Source organism: Colossoma macropomum, unplaced genomic scaffold, assembly GCF_904425465.1.
Source record: "Colossoma macropomum unplaced genomic scaffold, Colossoma_macropomum, whole genome shotgun sequence".
Taxonomy (NCBI): domain Eukaryota; kingdom Metazoa; phylum Chordata; class Actinopteri; order Characiformes; family Serrasalmidae; genus Colossoma; species Colossoma macropomum.
The window spans coordinates 26,348,556-26,372,671 of record NW_023494806.1 but is presented as its reverse complement, the minus strand read 5'-3'; the positions used below and the strand labels follow the sequence as shown (position 1 = coordinate 26,372,671).

At 38.7% G+C, this 24,116-nt stretch overlaps 1 protein-coding gene across 1 annotated transcript; it reads left to right on the top strand.

Moving 5' to 3' along the window:
- The first annotated feature begins 1,595 nt into the window (after positions 1-1,595).
- Positions 1,596-19,557, top strand: mtmr12 (myotubularin related protein 12). The gene is made up of 16 exons (XM_036598654.1): positions 1,596-1,865; positions 4,363-4,420; positions 5,750-5,889; positions 10,895-10,967; positions 11,066-11,202; positions 11,279-11,366; positions 12,180-12,303; positions 12,648-12,723; positions 13,225-13,322; positions 13,536-13,660; positions 13,772-13,850; positions 13,954-14,024; positions 15,196-15,365; positions 16,379-16,561; positions 16,989-17,147; positions 18,397-19,557. Exons 1-16 carry the CDS (start codon positions 1,797-1,799, stop codon positions 18,982-18,984), a joined length of 2,238 nt encoding a protein of 745 aa, XP_036454547.1. The 5' UTR covers positions 1,596-1,796; the 3' UTR covers positions 18,985-19,557.
- Positions 19,558-24,116: the final 4,559 nt, after the last annotated feature.

Sequence of the window (24,116 nt, the reverse complement as noted above, 5' to 3'; positions counted from 1 at the left end):
ACAAAACTATAGAGTATCCAGGCCACTGGTAGAGTGGCTTAATTACCCAGGAAAGGCTTGAAAAAGATTAGAAAGCCTGTAATTGACCAATGTCCAATTACAGTGTTGGCAGAAAAATGGCTCTCAATTAAAGGGGAATTCCATACATTTTTCAAAATCTCTGTACAATTCAACTAAAGCTATTTAGTCAGATTTCTGGTGTGGTGGTAAGGGGGTGGAGGGGCTGCTTTCACTTAAAATGCCCTACATGTGCCTGTCTGCCATGAATGGCTTTTTACATTTTAATCCAAAACCCTACCACAAAAATATGGAAAGACTATCTCTGGTAATAGGTAAGGAGTTTGTAACCCTTTCATGTAATAACTTTTTGTAATCAACAAAACATGCCATTTGAGCCCACACTTTTGCATATGACTGTATAGTGCAACCCCACCACGACCCTGAAGGATAAGTGGTTTAGAGGATGTCTGTGTGTGTGTGTGTGTATAGTGCAAAATGCTGGGTATAAGCGTGTGTGGGAACAACTCAGTACAGTGTAGAATAATACAGTATGAAGTTATGATACTATGTGCAGATTAATGCAGTAAAAGATATGGTGTGTAGTAATACAGGTACTATAATAATCAGATAATGAAGATATTGTCACTGTTGACAAAACCTCATATCTCCGTAATGGTAACTGTACAGGAGAAGGAAAAACTTTACCTCTGAATGGAAGTTAAGGGAACAAACTCCTTTTGGAGCATTTCTATGGTTTCATCCATCTTTAAATGAACTCATAAGACCAGCTGGCATTTTCAAATTCTGCAAAAATAAAAAATGAAAAACAGGTTTTGGTTCTTTCCATCATGAACCATATGGTACTGTATGGACAAATCTCTCTAGACTGGATTATTTCACATCACACCACTCTGAATGAACGTTTGCGTCTTATTGATTTAATTATGCAGAAATTTAAATATTTGGAAAATCTGTGAAATTCCCATTTAAAAGGGGAACTCCACCCATTTTTCAAAATTCTACATAATTAAACTGTTGAGATGTAAACAAAGTCATTCAGATTGGTTTGATGAGGAATGCTCCGTTCTAGAGAAACTTGCTGAGTCAGATTTGTTGACAGTGGTGGTGATGGGAACCAGACGACTGTAGAGTTTAATGCCTTTGAAATCCCCTTCACAGAAAGTTATCACATGAAATGGATAGTTATCAAATGAAATGAAATATACGCTGCCTGATAGTTCATGGTAGTTTTGTGATAAAGTTTTAGTTTAAAATGTATTTTAACCCATGGCGGAGGGGTACATGTGAGGTGTGGTAAGGCAAAATAGTCCCAAAAGAAAACTATTTTTTTAGATTTATCATTGTTCTACCATCATCATTACATTAAAAACCCTCAGAAGACGCGTGTAGGTTCACTGGTGGTTTTGGACGTTTACATCTCAAGGACTCAAGTAGTCACAAATTTTGACAAATTGGTGAATTTTCCCTTTAAGGGTGTCGTTTTAGACCTACCGCGCTGTATTTGCTCTCCATTGAGGAAGTGGGCCGTGTGGAAGCTGAGATTTGATTGGCAGCCGAGTGAACCAAAGAAACGACTCGGCTCCTGAGAACATTGAGCCGAATGAATAGTTGACTATAAAGAGCCAATAATGTAGGACGGGCGCGGCTTAGTATCGAGCAGGTTCATCTCCCCCGCGGAAATTCTCCCACAGCACAGGGAAGCGTTTGTCGGAGCTTTTCCAGGTTTACACCTGGACCGGCTGCTGGACGGCTTTAACGGATTAATTAGCGCCGAAATGTTGAGTTTGGGAGGCGGAGGAGCCAAGTCCACCAAACCGTCCTTCGTGTCTTACGTTACGCCCGAGGTACTTTCAGCGCTGATTGTTCTGACACTAACAGAGCTGGAGTTTTAGGGAAAAGTAGCCCAGACTGGACTGGGAGGGGTTTGAAGAGGCGAGAAGCTGAACTCAGAATTTTCCCGTTCTACCTTAAGTGGTGCGGGAGTTACATTCTGGCGCCCGAGGCTGCCGCGGTGACTTCTGCTCCATTTAAGGTGGAACGGGAAAATTCGAACAAGGCTCTGGCGAATAGGAAGCCAACTTCAGCTCAGCCAGACATGGTTGACCGCTTTCGCTCAATTTTGGAGAAAAATGGAAGTCTGTTCTTAGCTTGAACTTTGACTTTACGGCGGAAAAGTGTCTTAGTGTCGCTGTTTAACGCGGGTTACAGAAATGTGTGAAACATTTAGGAAACATCTGAAAGTAAGAGGTTGTTTTCTGACGCGCGTGAAGTCTGAGGGCTGTAAACTGCCCGTTTGACCTCTGCCGAGTCTGTCGACGGACTTTCGGCCGGTGGTTGTTCATTTATGACTGACTTTGTAGCGGACAGTTAAAAACACGCAGAGAAAGAAACGCTGCGGCTGAATGTGGCTTCTTCATCTGCTTCATGTTTGACATCCATTCACTGGCCGCGCGCGTGCGCTTCAGTTCAGCGGGCACGCGAGGCTGGAGGGCTTTTTGTTTGTTTGTTTTCTCAGATTGTTTTCCTGGTTAATAATTTAATAATTCAGTGATGGAAGGCGAAACGCAACAGGAAGTTACTGTATTTGGCCAGGACGCTGTAGTTCTCACGGGTTGTCCTGTGGTCAACTTTGTGTACTCTCTAAAAAAGATGGTTCTTCAAAGCTTCTTTGGTAAAGAGAATGCTTCTGTTTAGAACCATGAGTTCTGTATAGAACCATTTCATGCTTAAGTGGTTCTTTACATGTTGAATGGTTCTTTAGGTTGATGGAGAACGTGTGTAGAGCTATTTTGAAAGTGGTTCTATATAGCACCAAAAAGGGTTCTTTTTTGGACCATTTAAGTAGGAAGTGGTTCTGCATAGAACTCATGGTTGTAAATAGAGCCTTTCCCTTCACTAAAGAACCTGGGAAGAACCATCTTTTTTAAGAGTGTAAAAATTGACCCTTTTCCTGTATGAATTTTTGAATTCTGTGTGGAAAACTGGATTTTGAGAATGACCTGACGCTGTTAAAGAGGACTTCCGCCAATTCTTTCAAATTCAATAATTCAACAAAGTCATTCAGATTGGTTTGATGTGAAATGGTTCATTGTAGAGAAACAGACTCAGATGTCTGTGCAGTGGTGCTGATAGGAACCAGGGGTCTCAATGTCTAGAACACAAATGCAGCCATTTTATTTACTATCCAAAACCACCAGTCAACCTACATGAGTCTTCAGAGTTTTTACAATATTGATGATGAAAAAATGTTTTATTTGTGTACTAATTTACCTTACAATACTCTGCATGCACCTCTCTGCCAAAAATAGATTTTAAAAAATACACTTTATGCCAAAGTCTTATCTCAAAACGATCATAAAACAGTTTCTTAGACACCAGGCAGCATATTTGTAAGTGTTTTGTGGAATATGTTTCTCTGGGAGAGCTTTAAGCGGCATTAAAAGTTTTGGATGTCTGGTTCCTATCACCATCACTGTGAACAATTCTGACTCAGTAAGTTTCTCTGAAACGGCACATTTACCATAACAACTCTGAAAGACTTCTTAACAGTGTAATTAGGCAAAGTTTTGAAAAGCTGGTGGAATTCTGTGAGAGATTGTAAATTGGCATCATATTGGTTATCTTAGCAATAAACTCAGTATTGAAGCGGTGCTGAAGTCATTCAGCTGTAGAGGTGGCTGCCTCAGCTTAGCTTTCATTTACTTTACGTTTATGAGCCTCACTCTCATCTCAACTAAAAGTATTGTTACTTGAATTAAATAATGACTCTCTATTAGAGTAAAGTTGCAGTTAATAGGGTCACATCAAACAATGTTACCTAGAGAACTGCAGTGGAACTATCTACTCTTTACCCTCTGTCAACATAAGAAGTTTGTTAATCTCTTTTTAGGCTTATTTTATCTGAAAAAGCTTGATTAACGGATTAGGAATTAAATGTAAAATGTAAAAAGAAATGTAGACATAGCCTAAAGGCAAAAGTATTATCATTTGAAACTGCCCAGAGTAGTACAAATACTAAAAATAACTTTCTTAAATGCATGTAACTGAGCAAATGTAACTAATTAGAACCCACCTGCACTCTGTTCAGAGTACCTGACTCAGCTCTATTCTGAGAAATGCATCTCTTTCTGTTTTGTCCTATAATTATAGTTGTTGTTAGCTATCATGTAGCTGTATTCGTTGTTAGGTACTGACTCAGCAACTGCTCTATGTCAGCCTTGGGTGAAAATCAAAATGACAGTGTGACTTGACAGTAAACAGAAAGTCTTTTGTTGTCTTATACTTATTAGAAAAGAATGTGTTCTGTCTGTCTGAAATGCCATTGTTGTGTTTTTTCTACAGGAAATAAAATCTGAGAAGGAGCCACCAAAGAAAGAGAGGCATCCAGACTTGCTACCAGGTGAATGAGCAAAGTCTATAAATATGTTTTGCCTTGTTCATCTTTAATGAACGACCTAAAGTATTAGTTAACTGCAGAATTTTTGTGAACTTTTAAGCTGTTTGTGTGCTTCAGGCTTTTCGTTGTGCATCTTATTGTTGCGAGGTTTTTGTCAGTTCCTCTAACTTGTACTTCCTCCCATGGGGAACGTGTTTTTTGCCTGCAGAGGAAACCTCTCTGCAGATTGATCTTTCATATTATTAGTGTTATTACAGCCTCAGTCATAACTTAGTTTTAAAATTGAGCTTACAGTAGAGCTGGGTGAGACTTTGACATGTTTTCAATACACGTTATGCATCATCATTTTTTTCTGAAGTTGGAACAGACAGAAAAGAATCAGTGGTGCCACATCCTCTGCATTGAATTCAACATTTCATCCTCTGCACTGCACTAAATCTGATTAAACGGGCCTAATTGTGCTTTCTTTCTAAAGAAACATGCACTTTTTCAAAGGGCCTGTATCCTACATTTTTCCTGCACTTTATTCCCTCCACCCCATGGTCCACTTACGTTTCTTACATTCATGGCAGTTGGCAGACACTCTTATCTAGAGCGCCTTACAGTTTGATCAGTTTACACAGGTAGGTGAAGGTAGTGTTAGGAGTCTTGCCCAAGGACTCTCATTGGTATAGTATAGTGTAGGGTGCTTGCCCAGGCTGCAGTGTAGAAGGCTGAGGCGTTACCCACTACACTAATAATTTAGATTTTTTTGTATATTTCTATTTACCAAAAACATCATAATACATTTTCATATGAGAATTTTCAAACCTTTCTTTATCCCTTAGAATTAAACAGGATTTCCAGGCTGAAATCCTCTGTAGAACTTCAGCATGAATGGCTGGAGCTAAACAGCTTTGTAGGTACAATAGGGTTACACATGTAAATGTGTTGGTTTTTTTGTGACATCACAAAAACAATAAACTCAAAACAGGCATAGTATCCATATATGGACTGTTTGGGCTGTGGAGTGAATGGTATGTTTTTAAGTTTTATACTACATCAAGCTCTTATTACAATTAAGAGATTTAAACATTTTCCACAGCATGGGCCCTTTAAGTATTTATAGTTTGCTCAGAGAAAATGTACTGTGGCACAGTAGGATAATATTTATTGTTATTATGGTGAATTAGATTGTACTGGGCATTGCTGAGAAACTATACTAGAGGAAACTATTTTGATTCAAAGCTAGTGTTGATATTGTTGCTGTTGTTTTGAATTGTTATTCTAAATAATCATAAACTGAGTCAGATTGTGGTTATTTCTGAAAACGTTGTTGCTGTTCATCTCCAGGGGAAGTGATATTCTGCAGTGCGGACCCCGTCCTCAAACACACTCAAGATGACCTTTCTCAGCGAGGAATCTTCGGCACACTTCTCTGCACCAACTTCCGTGTCTCTTTCGTTAGTGATGAGACACCGTTGGAGGACATGGTAAGGACATGTGACAAGGTTTTGCATAAGATTTTTAGTGATGCATTATAATGTAGTTGCCGTATAGTGCTTCAATTTGCCATGCTGATACAGGATCAGTAGCAAGTATGACAGTGGACTAACTACCCCTCCTTCTGCATGAGCAGGCCCACTTTATGACCTCTAGCAAATTCAAGAGAGAACGTAACGTTTACTGTCATAGCAGAGCTGCTGAACACATTTAATTTGATACAGTGGTTTCTGTTTGTGCTTGGCACTATTTAGGGATGAACCTATACCTCTTATACATCAAAATCACAATTTGAAAGAGTGCAATTTTCAGATTGAACAGCTGCAATTTTAATGACAAAAGTTATATAATGTAACTTTAAGTGTAGAAATTTAACCTAATAACACAGAGATTGTGAACTGGCAGTCTACATTCAGCATTCAAACCTCAAGCCCCAAAAAATGCATGTGCTGGTCTTCTTAACAGTCGCATTTAAATTGCAGTATTGAAAAATGAGAATTATATATTTTCCCCAAATCATTCAGCCATGATCTAAATTCATTATTAGTTGATATTGGTAGGGAAATGCTTAATTATTTCCATCCATTTGTAATTTCAAATTTATTGAATCTGACCAAAAGGTCTGATAAGTGAGAATACCTTGTAGGTGTGTTGTAAGCCTTGTGCAGGTTGTTAAAATTTTATTGAGCAAAGTGAGTTTATGTCCATTGAAACCTTTGCACCTACAATGCACTTCTAGCAAGCAAAGCAGCACATGATTTAACTTGTTATTGATTTTATTAAGTTATGTACCAGCTGTCTTCACATTTAGTACTTTCTAATCAGATAGCAGTTTAATCCATATTACAAATGGTGTTTTAAAATTGGGTCATTACAAAGCTGGATTCATAAAACAGTGAAGTATGCAGCATAAGACTAAACATATTATACACTGATACCAAGTACAACATCTAGATATTGAAATGCACTCAGTGACCACGTTATTCGGAACTTGCACAGAGTACACTTCCTCAGTCATACAATTATCCAGCCAGCCAATCGTGTGGCAGTGAATAAATAAAATCAGGTAGGCAGAGTTTCATTTAATGTTTACATCATATGTCAGAATGGGGTAAAAAAGTGATCTAAAATGCTGCCTCTGAGCAGAGATCAGATAAGCATATCTGTACACACAAGACCTCCAACCCTGAAGTGGATGCTGTACAGCAGCAGAAAACCACATTAGTTTTCACTCTTCGATAGTTGAAGATTGGACAAATGTCACCTGATCTGAAGAATCTCGGTTTCTGCTGCGACATGCAGATGATAGGGTCAGAATTCGGAGTAAACAGCCTGGACCCAACCTGCCAAAAGTTCAAGCCAGTGGTGTAATGGTGTGGCAGGTGTTTTCTTGGCACACATTGGGCCCTCTAATACCAACTGTGCATCGTTCGAAGACCACAGCTTACTGAATATTGTTGCCTTGACCATGTGCATCCATTTATGGCCACAATTCACCCATCTTCTAATGGCTACTTCCAGCATGATAGTCTGCCTTGTCATAAAATACAAGTCATCTCAAACTGAAAATGACACCGTGTACTTCCGTGTACTTCAGTGATCTCCGCAGTCACCAGATCTGAATCCATTACAGCTCTTTTGGAATGTGGTAGAACTGGCGATTCACAGCATGAATGTGCAGCCCACAAATCACAGGAATTACGTGATGCAATCATGAGAGCATGGACCAGAATCTCTAAGGAATGTTTCTAGTAACTTGTTGAATTCATGTCACATAATTAAGGCTGTTTTTAGAGCAAATTATTGCTCTAAAACAGTGGTCTCCAACCCTGGTCCTGGAGAACTATCTTCCTACAGTGTCTAGTTGTAACCTGCAATAAACATGGAGACCACTGCTCAAAAATAATGCTGTCTCTAAATCAGGGGTGCACAACTCCGGTCCTGGAGGGCTGGTTTGGTGATTTCCCTGCTCAAAAACACTTAATTCAACTGATTTGTTAATTGCCAAGTTTAGTGGGTGTGCTTCAGTGGTGGGACCACCAAACTGTGCTGGACACCAGCCCTCCAGGACCGGAGTTGTGCACCCCTGTATTTCTTTTATGTATACAAATCTAGTCTGCATGCGAGGCAACTGTCAAAGAGGAACTGTGCTGGGGAAACCACTTTTACTTTAAGTGCCATTTCAGGAACTTGAGTGTCTGACTCATGGGTAGAACTGCGGTGAGAAACACAGCCACTGTTTAAGCAGTCTAGGGTACTGTGAGCCTGTAATAACTAAAATACCACCCAAAAAGGGGGAACATACCAGACAAAGTTTTTTCAGGGTCAGTTTTACTCTTAGCATTTGCTGATTAAGGTTAGTTTGGACTCTGTAGCACTATACAGTATGAACAGAATGGTATTGCGATTATATTGCCATGAGAAAAACAAGAGAGGCCAGGTCTGCGTCCACCAGACAGTTCCTGTGTGGATGTTTTAGACCTCAAAACAAAACCAAACTGGCTTTGTTTCTCCTGTTGTAAAAGAGCCCAGTAACCAATATGCAGACATGTAGTTAACATAAACAGGATAGACACATGAAGAAAAAGTAATCAATGCATTGAAAGGTATGTTTTACAGATCTAACTTGCTGTAAAGCCATAAAAATAGCAATAAACGGAAGAAACGGATGAGATGTTAAGGAGAAAAGAGTGAAAAGATAAAAGGTAACCATACTGTGATGCTGAGATTTGTTGATATTTGTGTTGCTAGTATGGCTGCAGTGGGAGTTGGTGTGGAGGAGCTAACAGAGGAGGAAACTTATGGGAATTTTTAAAACACTTTTTACAATTATATGTTTATTAACTGTGAAAATTGTAAATAATGACAAATATAGTAGATTTACTGAAAAAATGGAAGATTATATTAATATTGCAAACCATAATTTTGCTGATTAGCTGCTTATAAAACAGATGCTGTAAATTACAAACAGAAGTAAAAATAACTTAAGTAGAAATTTAAGAAGCAAAAAAGCACCAAATAAAGCCATCGTATGCCTTCAGTTTATTACTGATTGCCAGTCCCCAGAGCTGCTTGTTCATGTGATATGTTGATTTGCGTGATTCAATGTATGAGCCAGTCAGAAAATCATTTCTGTTGACTGGTTGAGAGGAAATGGTGCAATGAACATGAAGAACGATTGGCCTGCATTACTTGATTGATCACTTGAACACTTATTCATCAAAACACCCACAGAAATGCTCATCTGGAAGGTTTGTGATTTACTCACAGTGTACAATAAATAAATTGTGATTTAGGCCCATTTGCATATTGCGGCTTTATGCACGATGGCTATTGCGATACTAATATTGCTGTAATGATAAACAGTGATAAACATGATAGATTGTTCAGCCCTAGTTTGAACTTGCACTTGTACTCCATATTGAATTCTCTATTATGTGTGATAATGATGATGCTTGAACGTGCTTGTTCAGTACTAGCTTAGGCTTCTTTTGTCCTGAAAGACTTCTGTTACTTTTCATAACAAGCTGTTTCCCCAGTATTTTCCATGCTGGTCAAGGCCATGATGGCGTTCGGGCTAATTTGTGCGTTTGTAGTTCTGCCAGAGATGGTACAGTAAGATGAAGTGTTAGTGGGGTTTCATTTGATATGATAGCAGGGGCAAAAAGCAGGAAGTACAGTCAGTGTTCACAAACAACCGAGTGGTGTGAAAATAGAAACAGTGTACTAAGCTTGGCGGCAGGAAATGTCCACACTGTGTGAACACAGATAGTGAGTTCACTGAGCTGTTTCACTGCAACAGAATCATTTGTTTAACACTGCACAGAAGCATTGTTCATTGTCTGTCAGTGTATCTGTCACTGTTGCCCCATTCAGCATTGCACAGTCTTCCAAATGTGACCGTGTGCATTGTGGAGAATGGACATTCTGATAATTACAGCTTTAGATGCAGTTGCATTGTTTAACGCCCAAGTTCGCAAACAATGTTTGCTCACAGCAACTCGTATCAGCTTATTCATTAGTAACCTGCGTAGGGCTGGCCTGAACAGCATTTTACAGCTTTGAATACTCACTACTATTTCAGAATGAGCACTTGTACTCCCTCTCAGAATTGCCCAGAAGATCTTTTCACAATTAGAATTATTTCGAAGGTCCCTGATTTTTTTGAACAATGCATTTATTTTCTTTATTGTTTTTTCATTTCCTTTATTTTTCTGATTACATATATTTCAGTGGAAATGTTTACTTTTAGACTGTTTTTCGCTATACTTATTTAAGGTGATTCATCAGACTTGTGCCTCCATGGTAGACCAACTTCGTATTACAAATGTCTCACTTTTGCTCCCACACGTGATTTCTTCTCAGGCATCTTACACTGCAGTTTGTTGCGCTCTGAGGCGAGTTGACATGAGTGTCTAGCGTGAACTTTAGATTCATTTAAATAAACAAGCTATGATTTATTGATTTTTATGTTTCATATCGCTGCTGTCGGAAGAAAACCTCATATCTCAGTTTTTGGCATAATCTGAAAATGCACTGTGTGTAAATTTCATGAAGCATGGACCAAATGAAATGGCCCACAATGACTTGGAAAAAAGTCTGATTCTGTTGACTTACATTAAAAGTAAAGCAGGTTTTTTCCTTTTCCTGTAAAGTTGTCTTTTCAGAGATGAGGTTTTCTTCCAACAACAGCCACGTATAAAAATATCTAAAATCTGAAGGCCTTTGCTGACAATTTATTTTATGCTATAATTTTGGTGGGGTAAAAAAGATGTTCTTTCCAAGTACAGAACTAAATACCATGTAATGAACAAATGCTTGAGTATTAGAGTGATTCGGGTCAGCTGTAAAGCTGTGCAACAATATGGGTACAGTTATCATTTTTCTTCATTCAAGAGAATATTCGTAAGAATATTCGTGAGGATATTGATTCATTGCATGAACCCAGTACGACTTGGAAAGACTGCTGTTTCACCCAGTGTCTCTTTGTTGCAGACACAACACTTCAAGAATAAGCTGTATGGTGAAAATGACATTCCTCTAATGTGTGTGGACAACATCTACGGAGGTGAACAGGCGCTAACTTGTTTATTGCTTCACTGAAGGTTTGTAATTAGTTATATTCTTGATGTTTAACATCTCTGTACATGCTCATCTCTTCTACAGTTTATGATGAGAAGAAAAAGCTGATGACTAAAGGCATGCTGAAAAACAAATGTCCATCCAAAATGATCATTCACTGTAAAGACTTGCGCGTCTTCCAGTTCTGCTTAACCTACACCAAAGAAGAGGATGCCAAAAAGGTGAATCAACCTACTTGTGAAGATTAAGATTTTGCAGTAATTCAGACTAAATCTAACTGGTGACGTTTTACTTTAGATCTTTCAGGGTATCGCCCACCACTGCCTGGAGCCAAAGTCTCTCAAGTGTGTCTTTGCATTTTCCTATGCTGTGTCAAGAAGTCCAGGTATGATATTGAATTGAACTTGTATGATACACTATCTTAAGTGAAACAGCTCCTTTCACAAGACTTTTTTTTTCCAACATACACAAGGCTTCAGAAGTTTGGATTCACTCTTTTCAATAACATTGTTGCATATAATATTTTTTAGATATTGAGGTACAAGATATTTTAGAATGATGATAATCTGAGCTATAGATGCTTCTTTAGTGACTGAGAAAGCTGCAGAACATTGAGAATGAAGTTCTCAAAGAATTAACATCTGGAACGTTTCAGATTTGAAATGTAGTGATCAAATCTCATGTAAATAACTTGTCAAAAAGTTACTGAAAATAAATAATTACAGTGGACTATCAATCATGTAATCGCTTCTTGGTGTTCCCAAAAAACATAATTTTAAAATACCTCCTGGTGTCTAGCTTATAGTATTTAAATGTACACAGTATTTAAGTTATTATTGAATAAAATAATAGCAATTAATAATGTGAATAGTGATTCCAAACTTGTGTGTTTATAAATGTTGTAATTATGCATTTAGTTTATAGTGTATTTTTTTATTTAGCATTTTAGTCTACAGATACAGCCAAAGACGCTGCTGTTAAAAATGTTTGTTTGTTTGTTTGTTTGTTTGTTTTTAATCATAGACTACTAGAAGTCAAAGAGCTGACAGAAAAGCAGTCAGCTTTGTGTGGCTCTTTTGCTAACACATCATCTTTATGGTCATTGTTACTTCAGTTAGTTTGGTAAAATGTTTCAGTTTAGTTACTCAGGCAGCTCTCATAGCAACAAGTGGCCAAAATATCTCTAATGTCTTTATAGAGGTGCAGCGGTCACAGAGGACTGTTATGTTTAACTCAAAAGAAGACTGGACTCAAGAAATGAAAAGGACCAAAGCAAACTTGCGAATAGTCACTGAAAATGAAAACTTTGAGTTCTCCATGAGGTAGGTGGGATATGACTTCTGGATGAAATAGAGTTACAGAGTGTTGCTGTTAAATGCTGCTCATTGAGCCACTGCCAGTCGCCATTCGACTTGGATCTGATTTCCTAACTGTTTACTTGTTAATCTGCTGTTAATTCAGTTTCTTTTCCAAATTACGAGACTGTGCTATATGTGATGTCTGTCTGAGGATTCGCTGATGTCAGTGTGAAATATTAAAGTACAGTTAAACCATCTGAATTGCTAATACAGTTAATCCCATTAAGAAAAATGATTAAAATAATTTTCAGTTAAAAAACTGACATTCGTTTTAGTCCCTGAAGAGTACTGTTCAAACTTCCTTCTAGGTTACCAAAGTTCTTTATCATCCCAGCAGCTGTCACAGATGAAGATATATCTAAATTCCCAGGAAAAGGATTACCAGTAAGTGGTTTTATTATGCAAATATCATTTGTTGAGGCGTTGGTGTAATGAAACTTTGTTAATGTGACTTTGTATTGAAATGACTTGTGTATGTTAATTAGACAAATAATACACAAGCTAGTTTACATCTGTAAGTATAAATTATCAAAACGGAATAAGAATTTCAGGATGTTGTCTTTTACTGTGGGCCTAAACGACTGACTGTCCAATCGTGAAACAAGTGTGAGAGTTTAAAGGGATATTGTTCTGTAGACGTTATTAATGACTGCTGCAACCACAGCAATTTTTAATATTGTCACAATCACAATATTTCAATATAGAAAGCAGCAATATATTATTTGTTAATAAGAGGGACGCTCAGTCAAGATGGACAGAAATTCTGACATTACAAGTATCCAGACAGCTGTAATTGAAATCCAGAATGGAACATATGGAAAATATGGTGGTTAAATGGTTTTTAAATTAGTGTAATAGGCATTCCTATATTTGTTTGTTTTAAAGGTGTGGTGTTGGTCCCATCATAGTGGCTGTGCTTTGTTCAAAGCTTCCACTCTGCCTGTTCCCCAAGAAGATGGATTGATGCAGGGATACATGGAGAGGTAAAGGACTAAACACCAGATACATTACTTCACTTTCATATGGTTATTTTTTGCATAACATTAACAAGTTGCTAGTATGCTAAAATAATGCTCTGGTATAACTACTTTGCCTTCTTAAAGCACTGAACCATATTCTGTAACAAAGCATATGTACAACAGAAGAAAAGGTCTCAAACCTTCTGTTTTTCTTCTATTTACAACATTTTGTTGCAGAATGCTACATGCTGTGGCCCACACCCACCTTTATTCTTTAAAACTAGAGGATCTCTCAGAAACACTTCCTACTGTTCAAGATATTCAGCAGTCTTACAACAAGTTCAAACAGTTTTTTCTCATTGGTAAGTGCTCATTTCTCAAGGATTGTCTTCTGGTCCTGAGCACCAAAATGATCCCAGCTGATAATTCTGCATCTACACCTTTGTAAAGTTTGGTCCATCTTCCCTATGTAGATAATTCAACTGATTTTTGGGTGTCAGATGTGAAGTGGTTCTCCTCCCTAGAAAACACTGGCTGGCTGGACATCATCAGGTTGGGTTCAGTTGCTTTTTCTCAAAACTGATGAAATGTTACCTCTGAAGCCATTTATCATAAAAAAAAATTTGAGAAATCACCAACTTCACTCTCTTTGCAGACAGTGTCTCCAAAAAGCAGTTGAAGTAGTAGAGTGTCTTGAAAAGGAAAATACAAATGTCCTCATAACAGGTAAGTTGATTGTGCTAGTAAGTCGTATGATGTGTTTAGATTTTGGCAATATAAAAAAAAACCTGTGGTGGCATGCAGTCATAAAAACATTGCTGTGGTACCAGTGTTAGTGGTGAAATTTGATGATCATCAGAGGAGAGTTCAGCTGTGTCATTTGTGTATTTAAGGTGGAAAAGTCAGGAGGATTTTCTGTAGTCTTTTAATTTTCTCTTATATAATACTGGGTGGATATAATACATCTGTGGATCCCATAAAAAATCAATCCGGTTTATTCCATCACTGCTGTTGATGACAAAGGCCATGGCACACTGACCGAACATTCCCCAACAAACATGCTCAGTAAACACCAACATTTTAATGTTGGCAGTGGGTTTTCTACTGATGTAGAATTGACAAGTCAAATGAACAAGTGTAAATCAGGGAGAGCATTCTAGAACAGTGTGAACTGGGGAGAAAATTTTAGAGCAGTGTGAATTGTTAGAACATTCTAAACAAGTGTGAATGGAAGTTTAAAAAATGGTGTGAATGGGGCAGAAAATTCTAGCAGTGTTGAATGGGGAGAACATTTCTAGAACAGTGTGAACGGTGGAGAACACTCTAGAGTCTCAAAGCAATTGTGTGCAGGTATAGCTCCCCAGTCTTTTGGGGTTTTGTTCTAGAACAGTGTGAATGAGTAGAACATGTGAATGGACGATAATTCTGTGAACAGTTTGGGGTAGAACATTGTAGCTCACTGCTGATTGGGGAAAACATTCTAGAATAGTGTAAAAAGAGTAGAAAGTTGTAGCTCAGCTGCGATGGACTGGCGACCTGTCCAGGGTGTATCCTGCCTTCCACCCAGTGACAGCTGGGATAGGCTTCAGCACCCCACCGCGACCCAGAAGGATAAGCAGTTTAGATGGTGTGTGTGTGTGTGTGTGTGTGTGTGAGTGAGTGTGAGAGAGAGTTGTAGTTCAGCACTGAACGGGAAGAACTTTTCTAGAACAATGTGAACGGGGGAGAACATTCTAGAGTCTCACAGTTATCACATGCAGATATAGCTCCCCGGCCTTTTGGGGTTTGTTGTTGGTTTGACATCACTGGGACTCTTGCTCTGGGCAAGTTCCATTTGGTTCTGTGACACTGCATACAGCAGACTGATTGAGGTCTCTTTTTGACTGCCTGATTTCAGAGGAGGAAGGTACAGATCTGTGCTGCGTCATTTCCAGTCTGGTTCAGATCATGCTGGACCCTCACTTCAGAACACTGACAGGCTTCCAGGGACTGGTGCAGAAAGAGTGGGTGGCTGGGTGCCATGCCTTCTTGGATCGATGTAATCACCTCTATCAGAAGGACAAGGAGGTAGTTGTCTCGCTTTTAGTCCTTGCCCTTGTTTCTCAAATATCTTTAGAGGTGGTGAATATTTTGGCTTTGCTCTGACTTGTCTCACACCCTCATAAACCGTCATCAGAGTTTAGTTTTAAAGCTGTGCGCTAAGAATGGACTACTGTGCTGCATTATGAGGAAACCATGTCTTTAGTGTTGACGTACAATACTGTGTCAGAGACCACTCTTCATTTATTTTAATTTCCTGTCAAAACAGCCAGTAAATATAGTTTGTTCATTTGTCAGTGTCTGGGGGGGAAAAAAGCAGAAATCATAGATTTAACAGAAAATTACACAGAAGCCTAAAAAACTAAATATATTATCTGACTTTTTGGTATATAGCGTGTCCATCCTCTGTCTATATAGCAAACTCCATTCTTTTCAGGAGACTTGCTTTCAGTTTTTTAAAGAAATCTAAAAGAGCTTGATTTTCTTGTATCTCTGACACAAAACCAATGACGGGAGATGAAATTATGCATACGACTGATGGTTTTTGTCCAGGGAGCTTATCTCCACAGAAATGTCTTCTGCAAAAATGACTCAAAGTTATATAAATGAAGGGTGGTGTATGGCTTTTTACACTGTACTGTGGTACTAATACTAACAAGGCTATGGTTTAATAGCTGGGTTGCCCAACTGGCAGGTGCTCAAGTCATCAAAATTGTCTCTGGTAACTGACCGTAGGCAACAAATGTGGCAGATATATAAACAAGATTGAAAAACATTGTAATATTCCTTTAAGCTGGGAGTAGCCCAGCCTGTAGCCATTAGGATCTAGTATCCATTCTTTTTACCACAGCATCATTTGTATTGTTACTGTCAAGACTAAAGACATGATTTCCTCATACAACTAGCACCCACAGCAGTTGTTCCTTCCCAGCACACAGCTTTAAAAATGTAAAGCCTGAAACTGGTTTGGCACTGAATAAACTAGGCACTTGTCATGTATTTATGACTTGTCAGTCCTTTATGAGTGTGTATTTCTGCAGTGTCAGTCCCCGTCGCCAGTCTTCCTGCTCTTCCTGGAGTGCGTGTGGCAGCTGATTCAGCAGCACAGCCCAGCTTTCCAGTTCTCCGAGACGTACCTGACTGTGCTGTCCGACAGCATCCATGTGCCAATCTTCAGCACTTTCCTCTTCAACTCTGCCTATCAGAGGGAGAGCACTATGAAGGTAGAGGTGATAATTCTTATACCACATTATAAATAGTTTTGATGGTGTTGCATCATATAAGGAAATACATACAAAGTCATACTTGCAAAGAATGTGGTTGTTTTGCAAGCCAGGTCATCAAGATTATTCAGTATTTTTCAATGAATTACAAAACAGCTTTCATAGTTTTGCAACACAAAGAATGCACACTACATATTATGCCTTAATCAGAATGAATAATCTAGTTTCCTTACCTGAAAATGTTGTACCTCAAGCTCCAGTTGTACAGCAGTGCAGTAACATCGCAGTTTTGCTTCAATAGAAGTGCCACCTCATCAGGCCAAAAGGCAGACAGTTTCCTCTCTGTGCAGTGCCCATGTGCTCTGCCACTACTTCCTTTACATGGGCACGGCTCCCGCTGACCAGCGCTGCTTGATTGTCTTGGCAGGCCGAGTCGCAGCACTTACAAAGAGGCCCATTGAACTGTCCTGCAGTGTGGGACTGGTCGGTGCAGTTTGACTGTAAGGCGCAGGAGCTCTTCATTAACCCTCTGTATGCTGATAAGCTGAAACAAGACAAAGTCATACGCAAAGTTCCTCGAGCCAAGGTAAAAAAACAGATGATACTCCATCTTGTGGCTTTTAATTGTATCATTAGCATTTTCTGTCATTGTGGCTGGGGGATTAAAACTTGCACACAACTATTTTAGTCTGACCTGCATCTTATAATATTTTTGCAAATTACCTCAATAGTGATGAATGTGAAGTAGTGGGAAACAAAGTCTATCAACTGTTCTGGTATAAGTCAACAAAATGATCATAGAACTAAATACCAGTTAAAAGGAATTTAATTTGTAACATACAGACTGGGCATGCTAGTGCTTATTTTTCTTCATGTAAAAACAGTCTTTATGGGCGCACATCACACTAAATAGACTAAAGGAAGTAGCACCTATTGCACTTCAGTTTGGAGGAGAAGTAGTCGATCAGCTATAATTATTCCTAATCAGCCCATGTGAACATCATCACCTTGAACATCACAACTAGCAAAGAGACACAACATTGTATTGTCACCAAAATACAGTGGTGAGGGGTACTCGTCTATTTCTCAGTGTTCTTTTGCAAACCACTCTGGCAGTTTTTGCTAAAGAATGGTACATGTGCCAGTAAATTAATATTGATCTTCGAGCTTCCGCTCCGTGGAAATAGCGGCTTATGCAGAATCTGCGGCCTGAACACTCGGCCATCTGAACGCAGCCTAGATGTCGGTCATAACACATGTAATTACTGACTATAATTAAACAAAATGACAATCTATTTTGACTAAAGTTTTTAAATGTATGGGAATATGTGCAAATATCTCCTAGTTCTTTCACCAAATTATTAGTATTTGGCAGGAATATATTCTCACATAAGGTAACTGAATGGTCTACTTCAGATAGTAGACCATCTCTGAGAAATTCCTTATGTGTAGCTTTCTACACTACAAAAGGATAATCATAATGTTGATACAAATAAAAAGTACCAAACCTAGCTGTTAGACTAGCTGCTTGGCTAAGTGTTGCCCTTCACTCAGTGTTAGCTTGTAATGGCAACGCAATATCATAAAATCTTGTGTTTAAAAATCACTCTCAAAAATATAGGACTACGTACTCTCCTAAAAGTCTCATAATTAATCGATCTGTGAGATCTTTTCGCACCAGTGCTGAGAGTCTTTAGTGTGTTTTAGTGCTGTATATCACCTGAACATTTGTTATCCAAAGCAAAATTAGACTGACAAGTATATTGTACAAGTCTATTGTCTGCTTTCGAAAGACTAATTGAAATAAAATGTTCCTTTTTTATGTTGTTTGGTAGCACCAACGGCAGTTGTCCTTACCCAGCTCAGCCTTTAAAACTCCACCCAAAAAGGGCTTTTTCAAGGACGAGACGGAGAGCCTGAAGAAGATGCTCCGCGTAAAGCGCATCAGCCGCTGGATGGCTTCGCCCGATTCTCCAGCAGCGGCCACACGTGAGTTTTATGAGGCTTGGCAGCGTCGCCCTCTGGACTATCATGGTCTGCTGCTGCCCTGCCTGGATGGGCCTGCCGTGCGCCTGTGGATGCAGCGCTATCTCCGCTGGATCCCAGAGGTGCAGATCCTGGGCGGGGGCTCTGTGGCCATCACCAGCAAACTGGCTGAACTCCTGAGCCAAGTGCAGGACCTCAGGAGGGAGCTGGACCTGAGGAGCTGCTGGGAAACAGAGGCCGAGAGCCTCCAGCTGCGGCCTGGCCCGCTGGCCCTGGCTCGAACCTCACTGCGCCTGTCCTCCTCCTTCCCTTTCGCTTCCAACCGCAACTGGACCTTCAAGCCTGCCATTCCCACAAGCCTGCTGCAGAGCCTTATGGTGACGGACAAGCTAGCCAGCCAAGAGGACGAGACCAATGAGGTCATAAGCTTGGTTTAGCAGTAGGAGACCTCTGTATAGAGACCTAGCTTAAGGAGGGGAAAAAATGCCAGGTTAAGGTGGGCTTTGGCCATTGATATGAACAGTTCGTAATGAGTAAGCTTAGAGAGACACTGGACTAAAGCATGTAATTATGAGAACACAGCCTTAGTAATACCAGTTGTGGCCTACTGTATCAAACTCCAAACTTGAATTGAGCCATACAGACAAAGTAGTCTATATACATAAGTGTTGCATTAATAATGTCATGTTTTCCTAATTTTTTTTTCTTATTTGACAAATTCAAGGTTGCACATCATAAGTCTAGTATAAATTGGGACAGTTATTCATAGCATCATAGAAATGTGTTATGAATGATGTATAGTCTGTGTCTTTGTAAGTAGTTGACTATCACTTTTTGTTCCACTGTCCATCTGTATAAATGTAAATCGCCAATATAAGAGAATAATTAGCAGTGTACCAAATCAGTTTGTTTGAATAGGATATACTTTCATTCACATTGTATTCTAAAAATGTTTGAGGAATTTCTGGAGAAATTTCAGGACTTAATTACAAGATTATGCTCTTACCACATTTGCATTTATGCATTTGGCTGATGTCCTTTTCCAGTTTAATCATGTTACAGATGTAGGCAAATGTAGTGTTAGAAGTCTTGCCCAAGGACTCTTATTGGTGTAGCTTGGTGTACTGAGTGGGAAACCCCAGTCTGCTGTTTGGAGGTTCAGTGGTATTACCCACTATGCCAGTGGTCACAGAACCTCCTCCTGGAGATCTTCTTTCCTGCAGATTTTAGTTCTGAAGAAGTTAATTAGATGGAGCAAGTATGGCAGATAGTAACTGGATTCAACAAAAAAGTAGATCTCCAGGATCAGGGTAGGTAACCACTGGACTACAGTATACCAATAGCTGTGCTAAATAAGTTGAAGGATACAAATGCTTTATAGGCTACTTTATTTAATTATGGGCCATTATTAATCAATATGAAATTTACACAGAAAACAATCAGAGCAGTTAATTAGACTTAGATGTTAAGCTGTTAACTGTGCCTTTATGTTCAGTTGTTACATTTACAATTTAAAAAAAAATGTCTTTAGACCACCATGTATGTACCTGTTTTTGGCAACGAGATGTCAATGATACAGCACACATTACTTAGCATTATGTTTTAGCAGTAGCTCAGCCTTATATTGCATTTAAGGCTTTGTCTTTGGCCTTAACTGCTGAATAATATTGCAGTTTTTATGTTTAAACGATTTGGGAAAGGACTCTGAAAGAGTAAGGTAGCCTGCATCTATACATAGACAAAAAATAAATCAGTCAGTAAACAGCCAGTATTACATATGCAGATTATTTACAAATGCTTATAGAAATGCTGTATGCAAATAAAAATGCCTTATTTTTAATATATATCCTTAGATGTGTGTGTGTGTGTGTGTGTGTGTGTGTGTGTGTGTAATATATATATATATATATATATATATATATATATATATATATATATATATATATATATATATATATATATAAAAATCTTTTTCTTTTCATGGAAATGCTAAGTTAAGCTAAGTGTTCTACTCCAGGCAGCGGGGTGGTGGTGTGGTGTTTGTTTTGGTGCCATCTGGTGGTTGTTTAGTTTTACAGGCTCAGCAAATACACAAGCTAAATTAAGAAACAGGGAATATTTCATATTTAAAATGACTTAATTATATTTGATTGATAGTTTGACATGTAAATACTAAGCTTGCAAAAAGAAGTTTAAAAAAAATCTAACTTGTGTTTTGCACGCAATGCTGATGAAGGAGAGTACTTTTATTTTGCCTTCTTGTAGAATAGCTCAGTAATGGACTGGGGTAACATTAATTTGGTTGTCATTGCACACTGAAAACCAGTTAGGGTTAAGAATGTAATACAAAGACGTTAATATTATGTCTTTGGAACAAGAATGTGTTCGAGAGTATTGTAGAAGGTTACCACCAATCATGACTTGCTTTTTGCCCAGGGATGTCTTTGTAAATATAAAACCACACTTTCATGCAGTTACATCCAGTTTGAAACATTTTTCAGGATACCAAAATACAGGTGTGCCTTTTGTTGTTCTACTGCACTGATATTTCAGTTTCATTTTATCGGTATGCAAACACGTTTACGAGGTGCCTAATGTTTGACTTTTGTTCTTTTACCCTTTTTTATGTGAAATCAAACTGTCTTAAACTTTTATCTAGAACTTGTTTACCAAGAACTGTTTTCTGATTTGCTGTCCAGCAGTTTTCTCTCTGAGCTGCTTATGAAAAATGTTAATTGCACTACTGCTCCTCTGCTCTCAGACACTGTTGCAGTTCGTTAAAGCTGATCCAGTTCAGTGGGGTGACTTATTTAACTCAGTTCTTGGGACCGTATCTGGTGCACGTTGACTTGGTTCAACAAGCTCTGATTACTGTATGTTTAATATTTGTGTCCTTAAATAGAACATTATTGTAAACTTGGTATGGAGTTTTCTGTCATGGTGGCCTTTTGGAGATGGTGAATAAATATTAAGCAGAGAATGGCAAAATAAATAAGAATATATACCCCAAATGCTTTGTGTCTAGTATTTTAACTGAATCACTGGAAAACAAACGCCGCTTTTCCACTATCGAGCCAAAACGTTCTCAGGGCCGTACTTGGCCACTCCGCACTGGTCCGGACATGTGAGACCGGTTGCGGTTCCTGTTTCCATTTCTTGTACCACTAAATCAGAGCCAGGAAATGCCCAAGAAAACTACACAAACGAATGGCTAACTGCTAACAGGCTAATAGCAACATACGCGCCACCCACCACAAACACGCTTAATTCCATCTGTCATTCCAACTCCAGCCTCTCAGCGTGCTCTCATCTTGTTTATCCTCTAAACGGGTGTTATTTGAGCATCTGTTACTGAAACACTGTACTGTGGTGGGTTTTACCTGTAGCTGGATAACTACATTAGCATTAGCGTCACCGGCAGGGTGCAGCTCAAAGCACCACAGAACAAGGCTAATTTTTATCTTTCTGTCACTTTAACACCAAACTTTAGAATTTGTGCTCTCAGATATGAGTCTGCATCCTATAAATGGGTGTTTTTAAGCATTGGTTCACTAGAACCGAGCCCATACTGCAGTGGGAGGCACCAAGCACCGTGCACTAGCAGGTTACAGCTTAAAGCTCTACTAGAACAGGTCAGCAACACCAAAAGGCCTGAAAGATGGAAGACAACTAAAGTGGATGATCACAGAATTATGTCTGTGGTAAAGAAAAACCGATTCCCAACATCTACTTAAGGACGTTCTAGAGGAGGTTTGTGTGCCATTGTCAAAGTCTATAATCAAAAGACCCCTTCATGAATGTAAATAAATATGCAAACCATTGGTAACACTCAAGAGCAGAAAGGCCACATTAGACTTTGCTTGAAAACATCTAGAAAAAGCCTGTTCAGTTTCGGAACAAGATTCTTTGGACAGATGAAACCAAGATTATCTTACACCAGAATGATGGGAAGAGAAGAGTATAGAGATGGAAAGGAAAGGCTCATAATCCAAATCATACTACGTAGTCTGTGAAACATGGTGGAGGCAGTGTTATGGCATGGGCATGTACGGCTGCCAATGGAGCTGGGTCACTGGTGTTTATTGATGATGTGACTGCTTATAGACGTAGCAGGATGAATTCTGAAGTGTATAGAGCTGTACTTTCTGCTCAGGTTAGTCAAATGCTGCAAAACTGGTCGGACAGCACTTCGCAGTGCAGATGAATGACCCAAAACATACTGTGAAAGCAACCCAAGAGCTTCTTAAGGCAAATAAATTAAATGTTCTTAAATAGCTGAGTCAGTCACTTGACCTCAACCCAGGTGAGCATGCGTTTCACTTACAGAAGATCAAACTGAAGGCAGAAGGACACACAAACAAGCAGCAACTGAAGGAGGCTGCAGTAAAGGCCTGGCAAAGCATCTCAAGTGAGGAAACTCAGCACTTGGGTTTCCAGACTTCAGGCAGTCATTGACTGCAAAGGATGTGCATCCAAGTGTTAAAAATAATCCTTGTATAATTATACTGTTTGTCCAGTTACGTTTGGGCCTGTAAAAATGGAGGGACTATGTAAAAAATAGCTGTAATTCCTAAATAGTTGTTGCAATATTTTGTTGAACCCCTTGAATTAAAGCTGAAACTCTACACTTCAATCACATCTTGAGTGCTCCATTTCAAATCCACTGTGGTGGTGTACAAAGGCAAAATTACAAAAAGTATGTCACTGTCCAAATACTTATAAATCTGTACGTAAAATCCACCTGAATTTCAAAGAGAGCAAAAACTCTACCTCAGAACCCAAAACAGAGACAATTATCACTATCACTATGGAAACAACTTTTCTGTGACTGAAAAACGTCTAAACTATAGTGACTTTTTAACACCTTGTTTTTTTGCTTTTAATAAAACTTATTTCCCTTAATAGCCTACATTAGTACTCATGTTTATTTGTATTTTCTAAAAGCTTTGCAGCACAGGTATTTTATGTATTCAATTCAGTATTTTTATTGAGACAAGTAAACTTAGAGGATATATTTAATCACTGAGTTATAACAAGTATATTGTTTATAATCCTATTTACATTATAAACTGAAGATATACAAAGGGAACAATTCTGATGAGAAATAATAGAAAATAGAAAAATAGTGAAAAATAAACTGAAATCTTATAACAGTTACAAAACCCTAATAATTATTACTATTATCACCATTATAATCATATTAATAAGCATTAAAAACCATAAGTAATTGTTATTACTTAATAATTAGTAATAACAGTAACAGTAAAAACAATTAATTTTCACACCGATCAGGCATAACATTATGACATAACATTATCCTTGTTTCTACTTTCATTGTCCATTTTATCAGCTCCACTTACTATACAGGCGCACTTTGTAGTTCTACAATTACAGACTGTAGTCCATCTTTTTCTCTGCATACTTTGTTAGCCCCCTTTTACCCTGTTCTTCAGTTGTCAGGACCCCCATGGACCCTCACAGAGCAGGTACTATTTGGGTGGTGGATCATTCTCAGCACTGCAGTAACACTGATGTGGTGGTGGTGTGTTAGTGTGTGTTGTGCTGGTAC

Excerpts from the sequence above, each read along its gene's own strand:
- mtmr12 (XM_036598654.1), top strand. The coding sequence starts at position 1,797 with ATGTTGAGTTTGGGAGGCGGAGGAGCCAAGTCCACCAAACCGTCCTTC. Across the intron at positions 4,421-5,749 it reads GCATCCAGACTTGCTACCAG|GGGAAGTGATATTCTGCAGT; the intron begins GTGAATGAGCAA and ends GTTCATCTCCAG. Across the intron at positions 13,661-13,771 it reads CAAACAGTTTTTTCTCATTG|ATAATTCAACTGATTTTTGG; the intron begins GTAAGTGCTCAT and ends TTCCCTATGTAG.